At 37.1% G+C, this 22,506-nt stretch overlaps 2 protein-coding genes and 1 long non-coding RNA gene across 3 annotated transcripts; 2 read left to right on the forward strand and 1 right to left on the reverse strand.

The window, feature by feature from the left end:
• The first annotated feature begins 2,941 nt into the window (after window positions 1–2,941).
• On the forward strand, window positions 2,942–4,197 carry LOC122309028 (protein RADIALIS-like 1). Its single transcript, XM_043122371.1, has 2 exons — window positions 2,942–3,404; window positions 3,923–4,197. Exon 1 carries the CDS (start codon window positions 3,137–3,139, stop codon window positions 3,386–3,388), a length of 252 nt encoding a protein of 83 aa, XP_042978305.1. The 5' UTR covers window positions 2,942–3,136; the 3' UTR covers window positions 3,389–3,404; window positions 3,923–4,197.
• A 3,240-nt stretch (window positions 4,198–7,437) lies between these two features.
• On the reverse strand, window positions 7,438–9,119 carry LOC122309029. The gene is made up of 3 exons (XR_006242322.1): window positions 8,742–9,119; window positions 7,864–8,069; window positions 7,438–7,780 (listed from the first exon to the last, which is right to left on the reverse strand). It is a non-coding gene; the product is annotated as an uncharacterized LOC122309029 (long non-coding RNA).
• A 3,959-nt stretch (window positions 9,120–13,078) lies between these two features.
• Window positions 13,079–15,438, forward strand: LOC122311606 (3-ketoacyl-CoA synthase 4-like). Its single transcript, XM_043126212.1, has one exon. The coding sequence runs from the start codon at window positions 13,656–13,658 to the stop codon at window positions 15,174–15,176; it is 1,521 nt and encodes a 506-aa protein (XP_042982146.1). The 5' UTR covers window positions 13,079–13,655; the 3' UTR covers window positions 15,177–15,438.
• Window positions 15,439–22,506: the final 7,068 nt, after the last annotated feature.

Raw genomic sequence — 22,506 nt, forward strand, 5'->3', positions numbered from 1 at the left:
AATGAGTATTTTCAATTAAACTTTATTACTACGTACGATATTATCAAGATCTCAAGGAATCATATACCATGCATTTCCTGCTACTGAAGTTTGCTGTTTCAGACATTCTAATCCTAGCTAGCTACTTACATTCCAATATCGGGGGATTGAGTGTTATATATTCCAGATTGAATAGACAAAACTGAAGTCTACTTGCAAGATTTTAGCCAACATAGCCTCGTAGGTTGGGGCTACCATATACCCACTTGCAGCTTAAAGCCACGGTATCACCGCCAGGCTCCTTCATATCATGCTTTCCAAGATATAGTTTTTTATTCCAAACAGATATTTAGTCTCACCCGAGAAATTGCGTCATTCTCTCCATTGATATACTCCCCCAGCTGAGCATATTACGGAATATTAATATGCTCACCTCAAACCTAGCTACTTCTAGAAACCAAATCTCCAAATATGTGGAGATCAGCCTTCTAGCATATTAAGCACACAGTTATGAACTAGACAGCATTAATGCCTCATGTGTTGACAAAACCCTATGCAGTATTGCATTTGAGTCATAGTATCAACTAGGCATAACAAATTGCTAGAACAAGAACTTTACTTTATAGCTGGCACATATATATTATAAATATCATAGTAACGTTAGGAGGAAATGGGGGGATATTAGGGACAGTGGAAAGATATGAAAGATTTATGATCATCTAGGCGAATCTAGCCAGCATGCAGATGTGTCCATCAATTTTCTGGTAGAAAACAATGAAAACTGAGTATTGAGAAGGGTTAAAAACCGTAGTTGGTAATGGTAACTACGGCCGGCTATATATATCCATCCAGGGCATTAAAAGATTCTCCCAAATTATTGTGTGAATCTTCATCATTATTAAGGGTGAAACAGATATATGGGCCAGCCAAGTTCAAATCATGTGTTCATCCGAGAGAGGTAAAACTTTAAATCACTTTCCCTTTTAATTGAGAAATAAAATATATATACGGCAATAAAGCACAATTATTTATGAACATAATGAGTTAAAATCTAAGACCAACTGGGCAAAGTCTACTAGACTCCAGCACAACATCCTGAAGTAGTAACCGCTAACAACAAATCCAACAGATCATCTGTGGATATCCTTCATGTTATATGTAGGGTTACTGTCACTTTTGATGTGCTTTGAAAGTGTCTGGCAGTCTGCCACAAGAAAGGACTACTGAACCAACTTTATCATCTTAAAATAAATTATCCTCAACTTTTACGTCTATTCTGAGACATACGAGTGGTTAAATTCCATGTCAAGTAATAGTCACGAGAATAAGTTATTGATATAATTATTGTATCATGTTAAATCATCAATTTTCTTAAGTTGATAGGGAGAGAGAACTTCAATTATATACTTTATATTCTAACACACCAAAGCAATATGCTTAGTCTTGTACTATAATATATAGTAATGTTAGAACATGTTAAAATCATGATCTGTGAAGTCTATAACCCAGTTTTGATCTGTAAAGTCTATAACCCAGTTTTCCTTAAAAATAATGAACATTGACTACTTTGGTAAGATTCTCATTTTAATTAAAAATAATATGCATATATGTATATATCGTGAAAAACAGGTTTTTTGAAACATTTGATGCTGTTGCTTTGGCGACTTAGGTAACCGATCAATGTCAACTACGCCTCTATAATTACTTGTTCTGGTTAGAGTTTAAGACCAAGTCATTCAACTCTAAAATCTCGTTTTCCGCCAATTTAATCAACAGTGAAAGAGATAACGCGGCCCTCAATCGTTCATTAAACTTTGATGGTGTTAAACTGGGGAACTTCCATTGTCCGTCAGGAAAGGAACCTCCAAATAATTAAGTACGTTTGTTGAGAGTAGAAAGTCTTTTCATCCTCGAACAGAGGACGAACGAACATGATTTTTTTTTTTTTTCCGACTCAAAAACCAAACACCAATCACAGACCCAACTGTGCCTGGAAATGGACACCTCTCACAGAGTAAACTAACATTCAGGAAAGCTCTCGACTGCTCGACTGCTAAAAGAGCGGGTAATATATGTTGACCGCTCTTCTCAGATTTTACTTTATTTTTAAAATAAAGAATAAAGAAGGTAAGAAAAAACATGATATAATAATTAATGTGCGGATTCATCTGGCAGGCTAGAGTGCTCGGACAGAGTACACCCTAAAGATCATCACCTGCAACGTAGAGAACTCAAAAAAGCTTTATTGCAGCAGATCTCTTTCGAAAATATGGATTGTGGTGCACACGTGAAAGTCTCGGTACGGTCATTGGACTGATTGTGGTTTGAGGTCGGGCCTACCTATGACCCTGCAACTGCAAGCAGTAAAATAAAAAAGATAGGGGTAATCGAAAATCAAATCCAAAAAGATGGAGAAGCTTGCCGTGGGATTTCAACTTTTTTTTTTTTTTTGTCTCCATAGGCATTCTTATCTTCCTGAGTCCCTAACCCAATAAAATTACCCGACTTGTCTAGGTTTCTACTTTGTTTTTGTCTCGATTAGCATTCTTCTCTTCGTGAGGCCGCACTAACCCAACAAAATTGCCGACTTGTCTAGGAGTCGGCGACATCCTCAGTCCCACAAACCAAGCCACGTGAATTTTCCATGCTTAGTTCAAAACACGAAAGGGCCTTTTGGAGTCCATGGGTTCTACTGTTTTTCTAGGAGCTTCTAATGTCTTTTACTGCATATAATCCGGATACTCATTAACTTAATAAGGAATTCTCCTTCTAAACTATGTTTTATTAACTTCTTGGAGGTACTGATTCTCCCACGTTGTTGTTCTTCTTCTCTTTCCCGTATCATCTTGTGGTTCCTAAGAAGACAAATCATAAAAATTCGACAAGAATTTTGGAAGATTTTAGGCCAACTGGCACTACCCCACCTCACCCCCTCCACTCCTGCTTATAAAAGAGAAGACGTTGCACTCTCTTTGCACATATGATCACCTCTTGCCAAGAGTCTTCTCTCTTGACTCTCTTCAAACATCCCAAGCAATTATTTGCCTTTCAGCCTTTTCTATTCACTCCCTTACTTTAACACCTTAGCCCGGAGTTTCCGCAATCAATATAGTGTTCCTTCTCTTCCATTGCAAACGGCCTCACCCTAGCTAAGCAAATGGCATCCAGTTCAATGTCCTCCAAAAGCTCCGACTCTTGGACAGCCAAGGAAAACAAGGCCTTTGAGCGGGCTCTGGCTGTGTATGATAAGGACACTCCAGACCGTTGGTACAATGTCGCTAAGGCTGTTGGTGGGAAAACTGAGGACGAGGTGAAAAGGCGCTATGAAGAACTTGTGGAGGATGTCAAACGTATTGAGGCTGGCCGAGTGCCCTTCCCCAAGTACAAGACAACTGGAGCCAGAACATGACCGACGAGGAAATGAGGTAGTAAAGTTAAAGCTTTTCACCTGAGTAAAGTGTCCTCGTATATATATGCATGCGTATATATTTATATGTATATGGTGCTACCTTATTCGATGCTGGTTGTACAGACACAACGTAAACTCTATCTAAAATCTTATATCTACTGTCCACCTGCAAGATCTCCTTCCTTTGAACCACAAATAATAATAAGAGTCGCCTTTAATTACCAAGAGTCATGCCTCTAACTTCTGTTTGGATTCTCTTTCCATTCATTAATGAAAAGCTAAAGTATTTTTTCGTCTGTATATTAAAAGCATTTCATTTGCTTTTGGAAGCCAACTTTTTTAGATTTAAAAAAAGAAGATCTAGCCAAGTATTTCCAAAACCTGAACCAAGCAGGGTCTCAATTGACAATATCATGAAATCATATGACATATCGCTGGGTAAACAACGTGACACGTAAACTATATATTCAAACAAATGTAAATGGTTTTCCTTTTTACTAAGCCAGATTCTTTGCCTTTTCTTCATATATGCAGGGTGAGGAACATGGGGCTCTACTGAAGTACAATGGCGGCCATGTTTAACTACAATAAAGATTAATCGCTCTGCTCCTCCTAATATTCGTCCTTGTATTAGTAGTAATATAACTAGCGTAAGAATCACAAACTTGGTGATTCCATCTTCAATTTCATGTCCGTTTTAAGTTCAGTCAATCACCTATTTCCTTACTATTCCACCATAAGCATATAAATGCAATGAATTAATATATATAAATATATATTTATATATATCACTGGTATGTTTATGTTTACAAGGGGTGCATTTCTTCTCCTTCTTCTGTTTCTTCTTGAGAAGTACTTCAATAAAGCAGAAAATATGATCCAAATATATATGGCATTCATTAAACAACGAAAAGAACAAACGAGAAGAGTCTAAAGCGTTCCATGACATAGTTTGGGATCTGAAAAATTCTGACCTAGGCCTCCGGAAATCTCTCTAATTCTTCCGGATTGAAACGATAAAAAAGGGAGCTGGTTCAGAGATAAACAGATCGAAGGAACGAGAGACGCAGCCACAGAACGGGAATACGAACTTCGTGGCGGGAAATATTATTGCTTTGAAAAGTCTTTTATACTCGTTAGAAATAAGCAAAGATTATTTGGGACGAAAATGACATTTATGATGAAAATAGGTTTATTTTAATATAAAATAATCATTTTCACATAAAATAATTAATCACAAATAAATAAATTTCTTCTAATATGCTAACGAGTATAAAAGACTTTTCAGAGCAATAACATTTCCCGCCTCTTATTCGAAAAATTCTGACAAATTATTACAAAAATGAGTCTGTTAGAAAAATTTCTACCACATAATAATCTACTAGAAAAACTCTACATGTCATTCCAAGGAATATTACTTATCATCTTCTACATCACATATTTATATGTAATTTATTATTTTTATTTATCTATTTAAATATATACATATTAATATATAAATATATATATTTAAATAGAATGACAAAATAATGATTCACGTATTGATACGTGATAAGTAGCATTTTCTATTTATTAAGCTTATTCACTTGTATTCAAATTGGGTAAGCCCGTTTCAGATAAGAGACCCTTCTAAACCTAATTAAGATGGGTCTATTTATTTAGACCCATTTTTTTGACACATGATCACGTTGAAGTCTCATTAAAATTATTTATTTTTCGACTTTTTGAGATCCATTATGTTCTTAAGCTTTCTTTTGTCTTCATGAGAAATGATTGTAGACGGGATAAATGCACGAGATTTTCATAAAAAGGTTAAATTTGGTGTGTTACTTATGATCAGTATTTATCTCGTGTTTGTATAACTTTTCTTTCTAATATAACACAATATTCAATGTGCATACAAAACATGTAACGCTCTACATTTATAAAAGGCCGATGAAATTAAGAAAACTCGGTAAATAGAATCTCAAACTTAAATTAATTATTTTGGGATATAAGGTAATATGTATCATAAAACATATATCATTATTTCCATGATAGGTGATATTTCGGATTCCGTACCAAAATGCATAAGAAAAGCGCGCTTTTGTAATTTGTGAGATGGATCATATTGTGTAACATGCCCTCCAACTATGAGAGGTTAGTGAATATGATGAAGTTAGTATATAAAATCTCCTGTTTGACTATTACTTTTAAAATATGAATTTGGACGTAGGAACTCATTTACTAAACTCTCATTTATTGAGACTAGACGGAATGAAGAGGAGCTAGGGATTGGAACTGAAGAGGAACTGAAGTCAGAGGGCCTTAAGTCCAAGAGGTGGAACTGAAGTCAGAGGCTTTTCTTCAAATGGGGTCGGCTTTTAGCCAGGAGAATAAAGAGGCAATTGGAGTGCACCGTTTCAGGGATCTGGAGCGCCCCGTTTCATGATTTTACTTTACTGTCAGTAGAAATATGCAGTAGTATTTCCTGTTTTACTTTCTGTTATTTTAGAAGGCCATGTCAGTGTATGCCAAAGGTTGCTAGTAATGGACTGAGGGAATATAGGAGTGAGGAAGGAGAGGAATCCTTTTATCGATCAACTTGTATTTGAATTGGCATGAACACTGGAGGCTAGGGTTCCTCGAAAACCCCTTTTATCTTTTACTGTAATTTTCAGTAATATTCAGCAATCTTCCATCATTTTCATCTCTGTTTACATCCATTTCCATATCTACTTTCTTACAGCCAGACCCATAACATTTATCACTATCACATAGATGCTGAGTATTTGATCAGAATATTATTCCACCTCCGATGCACCAAAGTTCTTCCTTTATATGAAGAGTGGTACGTAGAAAAGTCAATGATAATATTCCATGTACACGGGCAGTCTAGGTAAGCCCTCTTGCAAATAATAGATGGGTGGGTCTACGCCCACCGCTCGGGACTCCTGTTAAGCATTTTACTTTTTTTTTTTTTCACATCATTTTTAAACACTTTTAAATATGAAAAAAAAATTCACAATATTATTAAATAATATTTTTTTAATCACTAGATGAAAAAATAAAATAAGATAAAGAGCAGTAGCTCCGAGCGGGATACTCAGCTTTTTTCGTAATAGATACCAAACTAACAATGAGGTTGATGATAAAGAACATGACAAAACGCGCAACAACGTCCAATTGTCACGACGTTTCTTGCTTTTAATGGCTAGTGCTAGACTGCTAGCGCCGGCGTTAAAAAAAAAAAAAAAGTTGTTTGTCTTCCATGTGCTCTTGTAGAGGCAATCATTTTAAACCAAGAAACAAAAATCTTTGGCAAAGTCGCAAAAGCTATGGATCCCATTCCTTAGGCGGAAAGTTATGTGGCTTAGGTTGACGACAAAATAGAGGGTACCCGCACTCTTGATACAAGTTTCCACAAACTAATCTCTCAGGTTACCACACTCAGGTTTTAACGGTATAGTAAATGAACATGAACATGAGTTTGGGCAGGGAAAAATATAGTTGTTTAGTGTCTAGTATACGATAATGAGATGCATGTGTCTCGAGCACTGGTCGTCAACCCATCTTCAAAACCCCCCATTTTTTTTTTTCAAGATACCCAATTCGCACTCAACATGCAGGCTGCGCAGTTTGAAAACAAAAGTAAATATTGGGGAAACAAAATAATTTACAAAAGTAATAAAAAATACTAATATATTGGCATACAATACTGAGTTACCAAGATACGGTAGTCACTGGACCTTTCTGAGGCTTGTGCTATCCCTCTACATCTGGCCTTACAGTCTTTACTACAATACAAATGCTTTACTGATTACTACTCTCGTGGTGCTAAATTTATATTTACCATGTTTTCACTTCCCCAACTTCTACCAGATGCAACAAACCTTCATTGTTGGGTCATGCTCTATTGCATTCCCACAACATAGCATGCTGCAGCCAGGAGCTAAAAGAGCAACATCCATATATAATGATGGAAAGACACATCAAGTCGTTTGATTTCCAAAACAGTACTAGGCATTGCAGAAGCCAAGATGGATAAATCCGACCACAAACAAGTTATGCTTACTCAGAACAAAAGTTATTATGTGCTTTTCCGAGCAGGACCATACTAGCAAAACTGGAAAACATAGCCATATCAACAGATAAATTCCTTATTCTGAAAACCAATTTTAAGAGTTCTACGAACATACTCAAACCTTCCAAGCAGTACTACTAGAGTTAAAATTCTACCAAACAGTCTATTTTATATTATTGAAACAATCATTGTTCCAAATCTAGATAGCAAGCTGCCTCGAAAAGGAGGGGACACATTCTAGTCTGATACCGCTGTTGGAATGGCAGAGAGACTTCAATTCCATTAGTGTGAGTATTCCTTTCCGCAACAATCTTTGGCATTCCAAACATCTGAAATTGAACTGCACACTTAGCTTGGAATAAACAGGTTTGAGGAAGGGGATAAGAGCACAGAGTTGTAAGAGAGAACAAACCTTCTGTATGGCTTTCTGGCAGCAACTATTGTGTTCATCCATAGATGCATGGATGAACTCATCAATATGTCCTTAAAATCCTCCAAGAAAGTACGTAGCTTCTTCATTCTTCTTCTTTCGACATGGAGTGATGGGTGGGGTTGTAGCGGCAGGTGGAGATTGTATAACAGGTTGACTTTTCTCAATTACCTGATACAGAAGTTATCCTGTAATAACACAAAGCTACTCAAATTAATTGAAAGAGTTCGACAAGTTCAAATAATCAACATCTGATCAACTATCAGTCCACATTGCACAGGAAACAACATCAGATAATTTTGATCGGACCTTTCAAAAAACAGCCATGTAGCTTCTTGAAGATCAATTGGTAACATGACACTAAAATGCCACATATGGAAATTATAAAAATAAGGAGTGTTACTGCAACTCATATCGTTAGATAGCAGTATATTGATATTTTCACAATGTGCGAATCAGCAAGACAGGAAAAAAGTTATAGCGCACAGGGCTAAGAAACATCTTCGTAATCAATTCTGGTGTTCAACTTTCATAAAACAAAAGAGCATACACAACTAATGACACCCTGCCCACCATAATAATTTCCACCACGCTCTACCAAACACCATTGCCACCATGGGACATCCACTGAAGCAATACATCCACCCAACAAATACCCTTGATTGAGTAAAGGAGGGTAGTATGTGAGATTCTACTTGCATATGAGAGAGAACTTATTGCAGTTCATAATTGTTTCAAGGGACTTGTATTGTATCATTGACTATCATTGATCTCAGTTAATCTAAATACAAGAGTTCGCAAATGGGCAAATAAATTTCCTCAACAAGTATGAAAATAAAATTCAAAAGGGATCTTTGTACCCAAATTACTCTAGACGGAAATTAGGAAATTATGAATAGATTTTTCCTTTAAACCCCCATGGCTGAGACTGCTGCGGAACCGCCTGTATTAGCTTAAGCAAAGTTGGTCACGGAGGTATTTTGACTTGGAAGTATTACGGTACGTGCTCGGACATGTGAGCTTTGAATGTGTCGAAGAATTATTGGGCAAAAGCGTGAAGTTACGTAGTTGATTTTTTGTGCGCATCCGGATCATCTTCTTATTCTATTTCTAACTTGTGAGAGAGAGTTTTACCAGTGCGAAATCATTCATCACTCCTTCGCTTGGGATGGGATTGAAAGAATGGAAAGAAAAAATAAAAAGAAGAAGAAGAAGAAGAATCTGGTACGTCATGGAAATATCGGATTGTATTGGAAAATTACATTTTGCATGCTTTGTTGATCCATTTATGGTATAATATGCATCTTATATTTCGTTTGTTTCCTAGACAAAGGAAAAATAAAATTAAGATATTTTTAGTTGAAAATATTTTTAGAAAAGTGAGGAACTGCCCCTTTTAATCTCCATTGCCAATATGAGATGAATTGGCTTGGATTATTGACATAGAGATTTCATGGAAACTTGGACGTCGTTGCTTTTATGAACTATCACTTGAAGTGTAAAGTCCACGCGTTTGTTATAATTAAAAAATTAAAATTTTCACGTAAACTTAAATTTTTTTTTTCAAAGAAAATATGCAGAGAGCACATATTTCATGATTGTAAATATCATATTTTTATAATATAATACTTCAAATTTATTTTATGATCATATATTTTATAACCTAACAAGTCATATTAAGCCCTATAATTTATAAGTTTGTTAATATAACATTTATAGGTTGCCCAGATTCTTTTCTACATTAAAATATAAATAAATAATAATTCCACTTAACATCTCACACACTACACATCTTTTAATTTTTTTTTTCTTAGTAAGTATATATGTATGTAGTGTATGGATGATAAGTTTAACAATTCAATTAGTTTAGTGGGAGCAAAATAAAAAAAATAAAAATATATATAATGTGTGGTATAAGATAATGAGTAGTAAAACCGATAAGAAAAGCCAATATCGTGGGCTCTACCTTGTTCACTTTCATAAAATATTTCATCTTATCTCATTTTATCTTACTTAATTATTACAATTTTTTTAAATTTTCATATAAAATAAAATAAAAAGTTCAAAATTTTTAAATCTTAATATAAAAAATAATATATTTTAATAATATTTTATTTAACTTTTAATTTTAATCTCAACTCATCTCTAAAAAGAAATAAGATGTTAATAACTTAAACGATAAAGAGCAGTATGACTGTATGAGTATGGGTTCGACAAATATAAATGCAACCATGTAAGTGTTTTTTGGGCCGAAACTAAGACTTGGGTGGGTTCATCATTTCAGCTTAAGCCCTAACCGCGGTTGTTTATACATTATTTCTGATTTGGGCTTCTCCTCAAGCTCTTAGGCCTACTTACTTATTGCCCCTTAAGGCCCTGAAAGACGTCAAAAAGCAAATCTTATCAATCGAGGCATGTGAATCGTGACACGAGTCATGATGCAATTGTCATATTTTTAGCAAGAGTATATACTCACATTAATAAAAATATATATTTTTTTATCATTCTATTAAGAAACATTTTGTTTTATATCATAATGACAAATGTTATACCTCGCAAATATCAGATTTCAGACTATTTGTCGAGAAATGAAAAATAATAACTAATTTTTGATATAAAAAAAATCATGATAAATATCGAAAGATGACATGCATCCGTTTTCGGTTGCCATGCCGATCATGTGACGTGATATATAGAAGTCAAGTCAAAGCCATCTTAACACGGAAATCAGGAAGCGGCCTTTACGATCGAGCAGAAAGCTGCGTTGGCTTAGGCATCAACAAATTTTTATTACGGCTACCACCTACACTATTGGGTAATATGCTGGAAACGTGTGGCTAAGGGGAGGGAAGGTTACTGCGCGTTGAGACAGAGCTTAGCCGCAGTAATTAATTAAGCCTGGGACTCTGGGAGTGCTGCAATATTTCAAGCCGCATGTATAGCCATAGGTACGTAGATTTGTGTTGGCCGGGAAGCAAAATGACGTATAATTTAGGAATTCAATCGAGACTCATAATTGTGTGTGGAAAACTCAAATGCATACTTTAATTTACGTTTAACTTGTGTGGTGGAATTATGCCCCACGTGTGTGGTGCCTTTTCTAGTTGTTCCATGCAAACCATCTTTAAACTTGCCTCGTCGCTCTGTCGGTACCAAGGGGCCGGGAGGAGGTGGGCATGGAGCATCGAATGTGTTAGGCGAGTATCAAATCAATAAAGGGGGCTGGCTTTTTTTTGTTTTTTGTTTTTTATATCTAGCAGGTTACAAGTTACCGGATTCAAAAAAAGGTGGAAAGTCCCAACAATCTTCTCAAATCAACTAAGAAAATAAAAAACAAGTTTTAGAATCAATAACTTGCCGACTCCCATCCATTTTCTACGAGAAAAAGCCCTCCGAAGCAGTTTTGTTGCTGTCCAAAAATAGAGGCTGGCTTGTTATCACCAAGCAAAAGTATTTTCCAGTCCTTTGAATACCAATGTGAATGTGATGATCATATTTATTATCGGAACGGCCAATCTGAAAAATAATGAAAGTCTACCCGTGTTGTATTTGCATGGCCATCTATTCATTTATTGGGCTCATCTCGGTCCCCAGCTTCCAAAACGGTCAAAACCTCCGTGCGGTCATTTTTGACAGTTGGCTGTTCAGAAGAGGACGGGCATCTTTAAACTCTCAACAAACACCATCGGACGCGTCGTCGTACTTGTCCCCTCACACGATCCATGGATAACTCCTTTGAAAAATAGTTTATTAATTGATTATAGAGTTTAGAGTAACTAATCTATTAGATATGTATTTTTGAAAAACTTCATGGCCAAATCAGACATTTGCTTTCATAATTATATATAAAATTTACATCTCAATAAAATCATCTTTAAAGAGAACTTTCATTTAAAAGAAAAAAAAATTGTTTATATGTAGAAATAAAATTATAAAAAAACATAACTTAGCATCTTCTTAAGATCACCTCTTATGATAGTATTTTTAGTAAGTAATATTCATCCATTTTCATTTTTGTAATGATATTTTTAGAAATTATATATGTTCTCAATAAAACTCATGTGATTTTTCATAGTCTCATTTTTTCTTTGAGTACCTAAGTTAGTTTATACATGAAGTTTTTATAATAAATATAGATATTTTAAAATGTCAATCTTAAATGATTCTTCTAATATTGAAATGATTTCATTTTAGATTTCATATTAAGAAACTTAATTTTGTAAAATTAATAAACTTGGGTGTCCATGATATTAATTTTATTATTCTTATAAATTTATTCTTAGTTTTAATTTTTTTTTAAAATTTACCCAAAGAATTATTGGGGACAAAAAATTAAGAGAAAGGTGGTTCCACCAGTACTGTTTGAAACCATGGAGATAATGTTTTAAAGTCTTAAGTCCATTTTAGTCTGTGATACATTGAATAGTCGATAAAAAGGGTATACCATATCTATCTTAGATTTATTTCCTAACACATAACATAGATATCTATGTGTGTGTAGTGAATCTATATATTTAAAAAAAATAAATAGTTAGATGGCTAAGTAGATAAAGTTCAACTTTAGAAGCTAACATTGATTTAGGAGTAAAAATTGTCAATGTGAGATATAAAGAGCTTTGACAGTCCAAGTTGAAGGCAATTGACAATTGGCGGTTGGGTCCGCCATAATAAGTTTGCTTATTAAATTTATCTAGTCGACATACAGCTCACTATAAATCTGTTGTACGTACTCCTATGGTCCCTGCTATGAACGACAGAACAAAAAATAATAAGTTCATACAGATAGCTAATGTTGGTAAGTAAACATTACGTTAATAAATGCTCCTCGTGTAGACGAGGGATACGTATTTCCAAATCCCACACCGGAAACATTACTGTATAATTTGTAGGGATTAAATCGTAAATGAACTTACATTACATTCCATTACAGTATTTCCAAATTTCACAAATCTAAATATAGGTTTTTTTTATTAAAAATTAAAAAAGTGAGTCCAAATAAAAATAAATAAATTTTTTTACATATATATTTTATCTTTTTATAAAAATTTATATATAATTTATCTATTTAAAATTTATATAAATCATTTCTCGTACAAATTCATTGAGCTGTATCCACCGGGGAACGTACGACACGAGTAGACTTCAGATGAAAAGGAATGCGAGTTACGACACCGTTAGTTGGGGGCAAAAACACGCACACATCTGTCAGTTCCGGCAGTAAAGACGTGCGGTGAAGCCCAGTTTGAACTTTCCGCTCCCTTCTCTTTGACTCCACCGAATTCCATCTTTTGAAACCCTCCCTCTCTCTCCATCCCTATCTTATTTCCTTTAAAATTATATATATTATATATATCTTCCCATTTCTCCCACCAAGCAAACTCAGAAAACCAATCGGCATTCTCTTCAATTACAAGATTTTTCTCATATCACACTCCCTCTTAACTGGAGAGAGGCAGAGGAAACAGAGCAAACCCAACGCCACCCCGGCTCAAAAGTTCAAACTGCCTCTCATCTGGGTCACATTCAATTAAATCCTTCGACTACGTGTTTGATTATCTGTAGCGCAGCAGGGAGTCGTCGTTTTAGTTGTATCAACCGCTTCTAAACCCACCCAACACTCTTCTCATTTTCTTTTTCTCTCGAATACAGATCCGTATTCTTCGCATACATCTTTCTCCGTAAGCATCGGAGTTATATATTGCCCCCTCGCAGTTCCAAAGCCCACACCTCAAATCTCGAACCCAAATCCGAAATCCCAAAAGAGAACAACCATCATGAGCGCTGAACCCGCCTCCTCCAATGGGGTTCAGATCCACCATACCCGGATGCTACCTGACTTCCTCCTGAGCGTGAAGCTAAAGTACGTGAAACTCGGCTATCACTACCTGGTGTCCCACCTCTTGACCCTCTGTTTGGTCCCTCTCATAGCCGTCATTATCGTCCAAACCTCCCAGCTCAACCCAGATGACGTTCATCAGCTCTGGCTCCATCTCCAGTACAACCTCGTCACCGTCGTTATCTTTTCCGTCGTTCTCGTATTCGGGTCCACCGCCTACATCATGACCCGTCCGAGATCTGTTTACCTCGTCGACTACTCATGCTATCGCCCGCAGTCGCATCTCCAGGTCAAGTTCCAAAAGTTCATGAAGCACTCCAAACTCACCGGGGATTTCGACGACTCGTCGTTGGAGTTCCAGCGCAAGATTCTCGAACGCTCCGGTCTCGGCGAAGAGACCTATCTCCCTGAAGCTTTGCACTGCTTTCCTCCAAGGCCATCCATGACCACAGCTAGAGAAGAGGCGGAGCAAGTCATGTTTGGAGCCTTGGATAACCTATTTGCCAATACGAATGTCAAGCCCAAGGATATCGGTATTCTAATTGTAAATTGTAGCTTGTTTAATCCAACGCCATCGCTTTCGGCTATGATTGTTAACAAGTATAAGCTGAGAGGTAACATTTTGAGCTTCAACTTGGGGGGCATGGGCTGCAGTGCTGGTGTTATAGCTATTGATCTTGCCAAGGATATGTTGCAAGTACACAGGAACACTTGCGCAGTTGTTGTTAGCACTGAGAACATTACTCAGAACTGGTACTTTGGAAATAAGAAATCAATGTTGATACCCAATTGCTTGTTTAGAGTTGGAGGTGCTGCTGTTTTGCTGTCGAACAAACCGTCCGACAGGCGGAGAGCTAAGTATAAACTCGTACATGTCGTGAGGACTCATTGTGGAGCCGATGATAAGGCCTTTAGGTGTGTTTATCAGGAACAGGATGGTGCTGGGAAAACCGGGGTTTCCTTATCTAAGGATCTCATGGCCATTGCTGGTGGAGCTCTCAAGACAAACATCACAACACTGGGTCCCCTTGTGCTTCCCATAAGCGAGCAGCTTCTGTTCTTTACTACCTTGGTGGCCAAGAAACTACTCAATGCGAAAGTGAAGCCCTATATCCCGGATTTCAAGCTTGCTTTCGATCATTTTTGCATCCATGCTGGTGGGAGGGCTGTCATTGATGAGCTCGAGAAGAATTTGCAGCTTCTCCCTGTACATGTCGAGGCGTCAAGGATGACTCTGCACCGGTTTGGTAACACTTCGTCCAGTTCGATTTGGTACGAGCTAGCTTACACAGAAGCGAAGGGGAGAGTGAGAAAGAGGAACCGTGTGTGGCAGATTGCGTTCGGGAGTGGTTTCAAATGTAATAGTGCAGTTTGGGAGGCCCTTCGGAATGTGAAACCGTCTCATAATAGTCCATGGGAAGATTGCATTCACAGGTACCCAGTGCAGATACTTTCTTAGGCACGGCCACAATTTGGTTGAAGGCTCTTAGTTTTAGTCAGGAAAAATAAAAAAATAAAAACTGATGCATCGATAACTTTGAACGAGGCGATTGTCAATAATCTTGTTCTTTGGTCACCCCTTTTACTTTATATTTTTAGATATTGAATTAGTGGGTCGATGTCTGTACTATCTGAGCTTGAAAGCTTATAACTTGTCTGGTTATGTGTATTGTTGTGAGTATTGTATGGCTTAATTTCTTAACAAAACTTAGCTCTTGCAATTTGATGTTTTGATAATTTCGTCTGGATTGTGGCATCTGGATTGTGCCACAATCTAAATGCGGGAATTCCACGACTTGTCATCATAATTAATGTCTCGGTGTTGTATTCTAATGAAGCAAAATTGCATGAGGAATCCAGCTATTCATAAGAAACACCTAGCCTGTCCTGGCCATACATTATGCGCGAGAATTTCTTGGAGAATCTACCTGTACATCATGGACCATGCTAATTGGAATTTGCCCGCTTACTACCCAATACATTATGACGCCTCTTGGTTACTGTCAAGGCTTAAACTTCACGGCACCCACAAAAGCTGTTTGTTATCTCGTTGCTATTCATTTCATGGAATAGTATATAATTCCTTGCTTTTAAGCTTCCATGTTTTGTACCGACCAAGCCATATGTTTGATTTTTTTTTCTCGTACTACTTCACATGATTTTATAAAGAAACTTTATATATTATGCAATACTGATACTAGACACAAACAGCATCACATTCTCGGCTTTACGCTATAATAATCATCTGCCGACAATTCAAGACAAGCTATCAAAGCACACTTTAATTACCAAAATGTTTAATGACTCTTTACGAATTTCATTGCATCAATTTGATTCAAAGAACTTAATTGGCTTTTCGTCACCCCCCACGCTCTTGCATTTTTATTCCTTTTCGAGAGAGATTGAAATCAAGCTCAGAAGATGGACGATCAGCAACTTCTTGATATTATCACAGACTGAACTCCTCCTTGATTGGAAACTAGACAGGAAGCTTGTTTCAGTTCACCCAATGGAACTTCTCGATCAAATGGAAAAATGACTCCCATCCATTTAAGCCAGCTAAATATGCAGCATATTCAAAGAACTTGGGTTGTTTGAATCAAGAGAGTCTCACCACTCGTTGTCTCGTTTTATCTAATTAATATAATTTTTTCAAATTCTTATACAAAACATAATAAATAATTTTATTTTTTTAAAATTTTAAAATAACAATAATATTATATCCAACTTTAATTGCCTTTCTTTCGCCAACATGCTCCTGCATCGATTCTCGTAAGAATTTTGTGATAGTCGTTGCTGCCTTGTGACCTTTCATTACCATAAGCATATGTCATATATTCTCAGATTGATGAGCGGACAATACAGTAGTACCGATGGTTAAACGATAAAGTGAACCGATGCAGTGTAAATGTATTTTTTTATTTTTTTTCTTATTTTCTTTTAATTATTTTTTACCAATTTTAAATATTTTTAAAAAATAAAAAAATCAACTCATTAATATTCCCTTTCTTAATTATTAAATATTTTTTTTAAAAAAAAAAAGGAAGTCATCGGTCATTTTTATCGATTAATTCTCAATTCAATTAGCATTTTCTTTGATATATTTATATTGGATTGCATTTATGATATCTCCTATATTATAGTATATAGCAAAATATAAAATATGCACACAATAAAAAAATATATATGAAGGGAAAATAAACAAATACCTATATATCAATCCTTTTCAACTTTACCCACATATGGACATTTCCTTCTTCGTCCTGGTTGTATGAACCAGTTTCCCTCCACTTTTCTTTTACTACAAGTTTCCTCCAAGCTCAGAAGTAGGAAAGAAATATTTAAAATTTGCTTCTCTTCCACTCAATCCCTAATTCTTCACATTCACTACATGGAGAAATCTGTCGTGGTCTTCTTCTTGCTGGACAGTGGTAATTTTTGTGATAAGCAGTGAAGATAGGTCAGCTGTAGCATGTCTCTTGGATTGTGTTTAGTCGTCGAATCAATTTTAATTCATCTCAAATCAATTATTGATGAGACCATTATCGTTTTAACTTCTCATAAAAATGTTAAATTCATATCATCATACTTCATATATTTTAACTTAAAAAATTAAATTAATCTCAACCTAAAAAAATGAAACTCACATCGATAAGATTTATAAAATATTATTATTTATAACTCAACTCAATATCTAAATATAGATTAAATTTGTTTAACCTTTACGTGTTAAAATTATCCTTGAGACCCAATCCGGAGTAAAGGCAGATAGGGAAATTAGCCATAGTTAGAGATAACATAGCCCAATTAGCAAGGCCCAAAGTTGGGATCTCACAGTCGGTCCAAACTATAGACTTTGCCAAAACATTTGGGCCGGATCATCGTTAACTTGAGTCTCTTACCTTTTTTTAAAAAATATAAAAATAATTATGAGTCCCTTTCTAATGAGATAAGCACATGCGTAGTGTGGTAGATGGATCAAGAGAAGAAAAAATAATAATAACGAAAAGAAATAACAACCGACAGAAAAATTAAACACCGATATACTGTATGAGAAAGTCTATCTAAGAGGAACACCTTATTATAAAATCATAAAAGATTGGGATGTACAAGCTTCTATATTTAAAAAAGTCTTCTTTATGCTTGTGCACAAAGAAATAAGTAAGTATGAATATACACATCAATTCTCAAAGCAATCAGTAAAGAATGAAAGAATACAAGAAACCCGGTTATAAAGCCAACTTGATCACAACAACGAGGTAGTAGAACAAATTCCGAGGTAGGTAGAACAAATTCTAGGATAACTACAATAATCCAGTACACCTACGCTTGACCTGGTGTTGTCAAAGGTGAAAAGTAACCTTAAAGGCACAAGGCGCTCACCCAAGTGAAGGGGTCAATCCCTAGACGTAGTTAAAATACATGTTATGAACTCAAATAGTTACCTAAAGTAAAAAAAAAGTCCGATTTGATCCAATTTTTTCTCCAACCGATAGTTGATAATAACATAAAAAAAATATTTTATCAAATGAAATTAAGACAAGGTTGAGTATTAGTTACACAGAAAAATATAGATCTCAAGAAATTTGAACTTAAAAGAGATGTATATGTTTCTTTTATAGGGAAGAAATCATGAGCTTTTAAAATAAATAAAATAAGAAACAAAAACTGATCAAGCTAAGCTAATTTATGATCTATGTGTTAAGAAGGAAGGAGGAAGAAGAAATATTGATCTGAATAGTTCATTTCGTATTAAGCTTTAAAGATAAATAGTTGTACAATGTGCTTATGTAAGGAAATAATACAGAAAAGGAAAGTGGACTAATTGAAATGAAGTTCTAAAATTAAGCTAATTACAAAAATCGTGCAAGACGTGATTTTGTGCATGTATGGTAAGATAGCTGTCAATACTCCCTCTCAAGGTAGCGCATGGAGATCCGTAATGTCCAACTTGAGCGATAAATGATGAAAAAGTTTATGTCCCAAAGGTTTGGTGAATATATCCGCAAGTTGCTCATTTGAAGAAGTGTGGACAGCTTTGAGGAGGCCCGAGCGAATTTTGTCTCGAATGATATGACAATCAATTTCAATGTGTTTGGTACGCTCATGAAACACAAGATTGTGTGCAACGTAGAGTGCAGATTGATTGTCACAATGGAGAGTGAAAGGCTCGGGATGTGGAACGCCAAAGTCAGTGAGAAGCTGTTTTAACCAAGTAAGTTCACAAGTGGTGACGGCCATAGCACGATACTCAGCTTCAGCAGAAGAGCGAGAGACTGTATTCTATTTCTTGGTGCGCCATGAGATCGGACTGGTGCCTAACTGAATAAAATAACCAATGGTGGAGTGGCGAGTGATGGGGCAGCTGGCCCAATCAGAGTCTATATAAGCTGAAACATGGATACTGTTGGAGGAAGGAAAGAAGATACCCTGACCCGGACAGCTTTTGATGTAGTGAAGAACTCTGGAGGCGGCGTTCATATGGGGAAGGCGAGGAGCATGCATGAATTGGCAAAGTGTGTTGACGGCATAAACAATGTCGAGTCAAGTGATGGTCAGATAGATGAGACGACTAATGAGGCGAGGATAAAGGCCAGGATCAGAGAGGAGGTCGCTATCATTAGCAGTAAGCTTCAAGTGTTGTTCCATAGGAAAAGGAGCGGTCCGTGCACCAAGTTGCCCACTGTTAGAGAGAATGTCGAGGGCATATTTGTGTTGATTAAGAAAAATGCCAGTGGGAAAGCGAGCAACTTCAAGACCAAGAAAGTATTTCAGCGAACCGAGGTCTTTGGTCTTGAAATGTGTGGAGATAATTTTCTTGAAAAGCTCAATTTGTGAGAGATCATTACCAGCAACCAGTATGTCATCCTCATCTACGTAAACAAGAATAAGAACAATGCTGGTGGAAGTGGTGAGAGTGAACAAAGAATGATCTGCTTGAGACGAATGAAAACCTACATCAAGAAGCACAGAGGTTAGTTTAAAAAACCAATTTCGAGAAGCTTGTTTGAGGCCATAGAGGGATTTGCGGAGACGACAAACACGGGTATCCCCTTTAGGACAATATTCGGGTGGTGGAGTCATGTAGACTTCTTTGTCAAGGTCGCCATGCAAGAAGACATTATTGACGTTGAGCTGATGAATAATCCAATTTTTGGTGGCTGCGACGGCCAATAAGCAGTAGACCATGGTCGTTTTGACAACCGGGGCAAAGGTCTCATGGTAGTCCAGGCCTTCAATCTAAGTATATCCTTTGACAACAAGCCGAGCTTTGTATCTCTTGATGGATCCGTTGGCTTTGAGTTTAGTTTTGAAAACCAATTTGCACCCAATGAGTTTCTTACCAGGGGGAGAGGCTCAAGAGTCCAGGTGGAATTGGCCTCTAAAGCACGAAACTCAACTGTCATGGCCTCACGCCAGTGAGGATGGCGGATGGCAGTGGTATAGCAAGAGGGTTCAATACATGAGGTAAGAGCAGTCAAATAAGTAATATATGAGAGAGAAAAATGGGAATATGAAAGAAAAGCAGACAAAGGATGAGTAGTACCTGAAGCTGATGAAGCAGGCGTAGATGCAGTGGGCTCCGCGTGTAAGGTGGGACAAATGAAGTCATGTAAGTAATATGTGAGGGAGAAAAACGGCAATATGAAAGAAAAGCAGACAAAGGATGAGCAGTACCTGAAGCCGATGAAGCAGGCGTAGATGCAGTGGGCTCTGTGTGTAAGGTGGGACAAATGTAGTCGTGAAGATAGGCAGGTCGAGTAATAGTTCAGCGAGGACGAGGAGCTGGGGGAGAGGGGCTAGGTAAGGATGCAGGAATTGGAGAATCAGGAGGGACAGGAGAGTCAGAAGAGGCCGGAGAATCAGGAGTCAGGATAGAGTCAGGGACGGGAAGAGGAATGATAGGGGTAGGAAGAGATGGAAGGTTAGGAAGGTCTTGGAAAGGAAATATGTGTTCATGAAAGGTGACATATCGAGAATAGAAGATGGTCTGAGTTTGGAGATTATATAATTTGTAGGCTTTATGCGTGCTTGGGTAGCCAAGGAAGACATATTTAGTGGCACGAGGAGAAAATTTGTCGCGGTGAGATCGAAGGGTGTGTGCATAACAAAGACAACCGAAAACACGAAGATGATCATAGTCGGGAATTTTATTGAAAATAATTTCAAAAGGTGATTTATTGTTGAGAATACGGCTAGGGGTGCGATGATGAGGTAGGCTGCGGTGAGGACACAATCACCCCAATAAGAGAGAGGTAAGTGTGCTTGAAAATGAAGACTACGAGCAATATTAAGAAGGTGTCGGTGTTTATGCTCTGCAACGCCATTTTGTTGGGGAGTTTTGACACAAGTACGTTCATGAATGATGCCGTGTGTGTGTAGGTAGGTTTGAAATTGATAAAAAAGAAATTCTTGTCCATTATCAGTTCTAATAATTTTGACAGTAGTGTGAAACTGATTTTGGGCAAGGGAAAAAAAATGCGTTAAATGAGTGTATGCCTTAGATTTAAAACGCATAAGATAAATCCATGTGGTGCGAGAAAAATCGTCAACAATAGTGAGAAAATAATGAGTGCCACATAATGAGGCTATGTGATAACCACCCCAAATATTACAAAAAATGTGATTAGAACGAGAATCACTTTTATTTGCATAATTGGAAAAATGTAATCTTGTGTGTTTAGAACGAGCACAAACATCACGTTCAGAAAGAGTACAAGGAGAATTAAAAATATTGAAAATAGTAAAACTAGAGGAATGACCTAGACGTTGATGCCATAAGGTCTTATTTGCAGGAGATGGAGTAGCAAAAATGACGGGAGATGCGGGTCGACACATATAGAGCCCATTACATAAATCACCCGTTCCAATCGGCTTCATCGATGAAGAGTCCTGAAATAAACAAGAATTAGAGGAAAAAGTTACAAGGCAAGAATTATAAAGGGCAATTTGGGAAACCGAAAGTAAATTGAAGGAGAAAAGGGGAACATAAAAAGCATTTTGCAATATGAGGGAAGGAGAGAGTCGACAAGAACCCAGCCCTTCGACTGGAATATCTTGTCTGGTTGGGAGTCAAATGTGATGGGCAGTAGCAAGAGGCTGTAAATCGGAAAGGGCTTCACGTTGGTGGCAGATGTGGTGGCTTGCACCGCTGTCTACCACCCAATGGAGGTGCCGATTGAAGCTTAAATCAGAGGGGGACAAGAGATTACCAGTAAAGGATGTAGGGGATGGGTCAATCGATGTGGTTGACGGTGCTAGGAGGTTGAGCAGCTTCTGATAGAGCTCCGGAGGAAGAGAAACCAGATTTGCAGTGGAGGAAGATGAGGGGCTAACAGTATTTGCAGTGGATGGAGGTGGGCCAAGGATGGATGATTTCGGTTTGGTGGTGCGAGGCTCTCGGCCTGGAGGGTATCTGATGATGGTTCAGCAACGGTCACGGGTGTGGCCATCTTTGCCGCATGCAGTGCATTTCAGAGGAGGTCTTGGGCGGGCTGAGGTGCGGATAGACATGGCCATGGTTTTCAGAAGAAGTGGGTTGAAAGTGGAGTAGCCGCTGTTGCTCTTCTTGAAACAGAATGGAGAAGACTTTGCCAAGAGAGGGAAGCGGGTCCATGGCTAAAATTTGGGTTCGAAGATGAGCAAAGGAGTCGTTGAGTCCAAGAAGAAATTGGAAAACTTGTTCATCATCAGCTTGTCGTTGCATTTCTTTGAGGTCAGTTACAATTTGTAGGTGACTAAGTCCGTCCCATAGCTATTTTATTTGGTTGAAATAATCATGAACAAAG

The sequence above is a fragment of the Carya illinoinensis genome, chromosome 5 (assembly GCF_018687715.1).
Source record: "Carya illinoinensis cultivar Pawnee chromosome 5, C.illinoinensisPawnee_v1, whole genome shotgun sequence".
Lineage (NCBI taxonomy): Eukaryota > Viridiplantae > Streptophyta > Magnoliopsida > Fagales > Juglandaceae > Carya > Carya illinoinensis.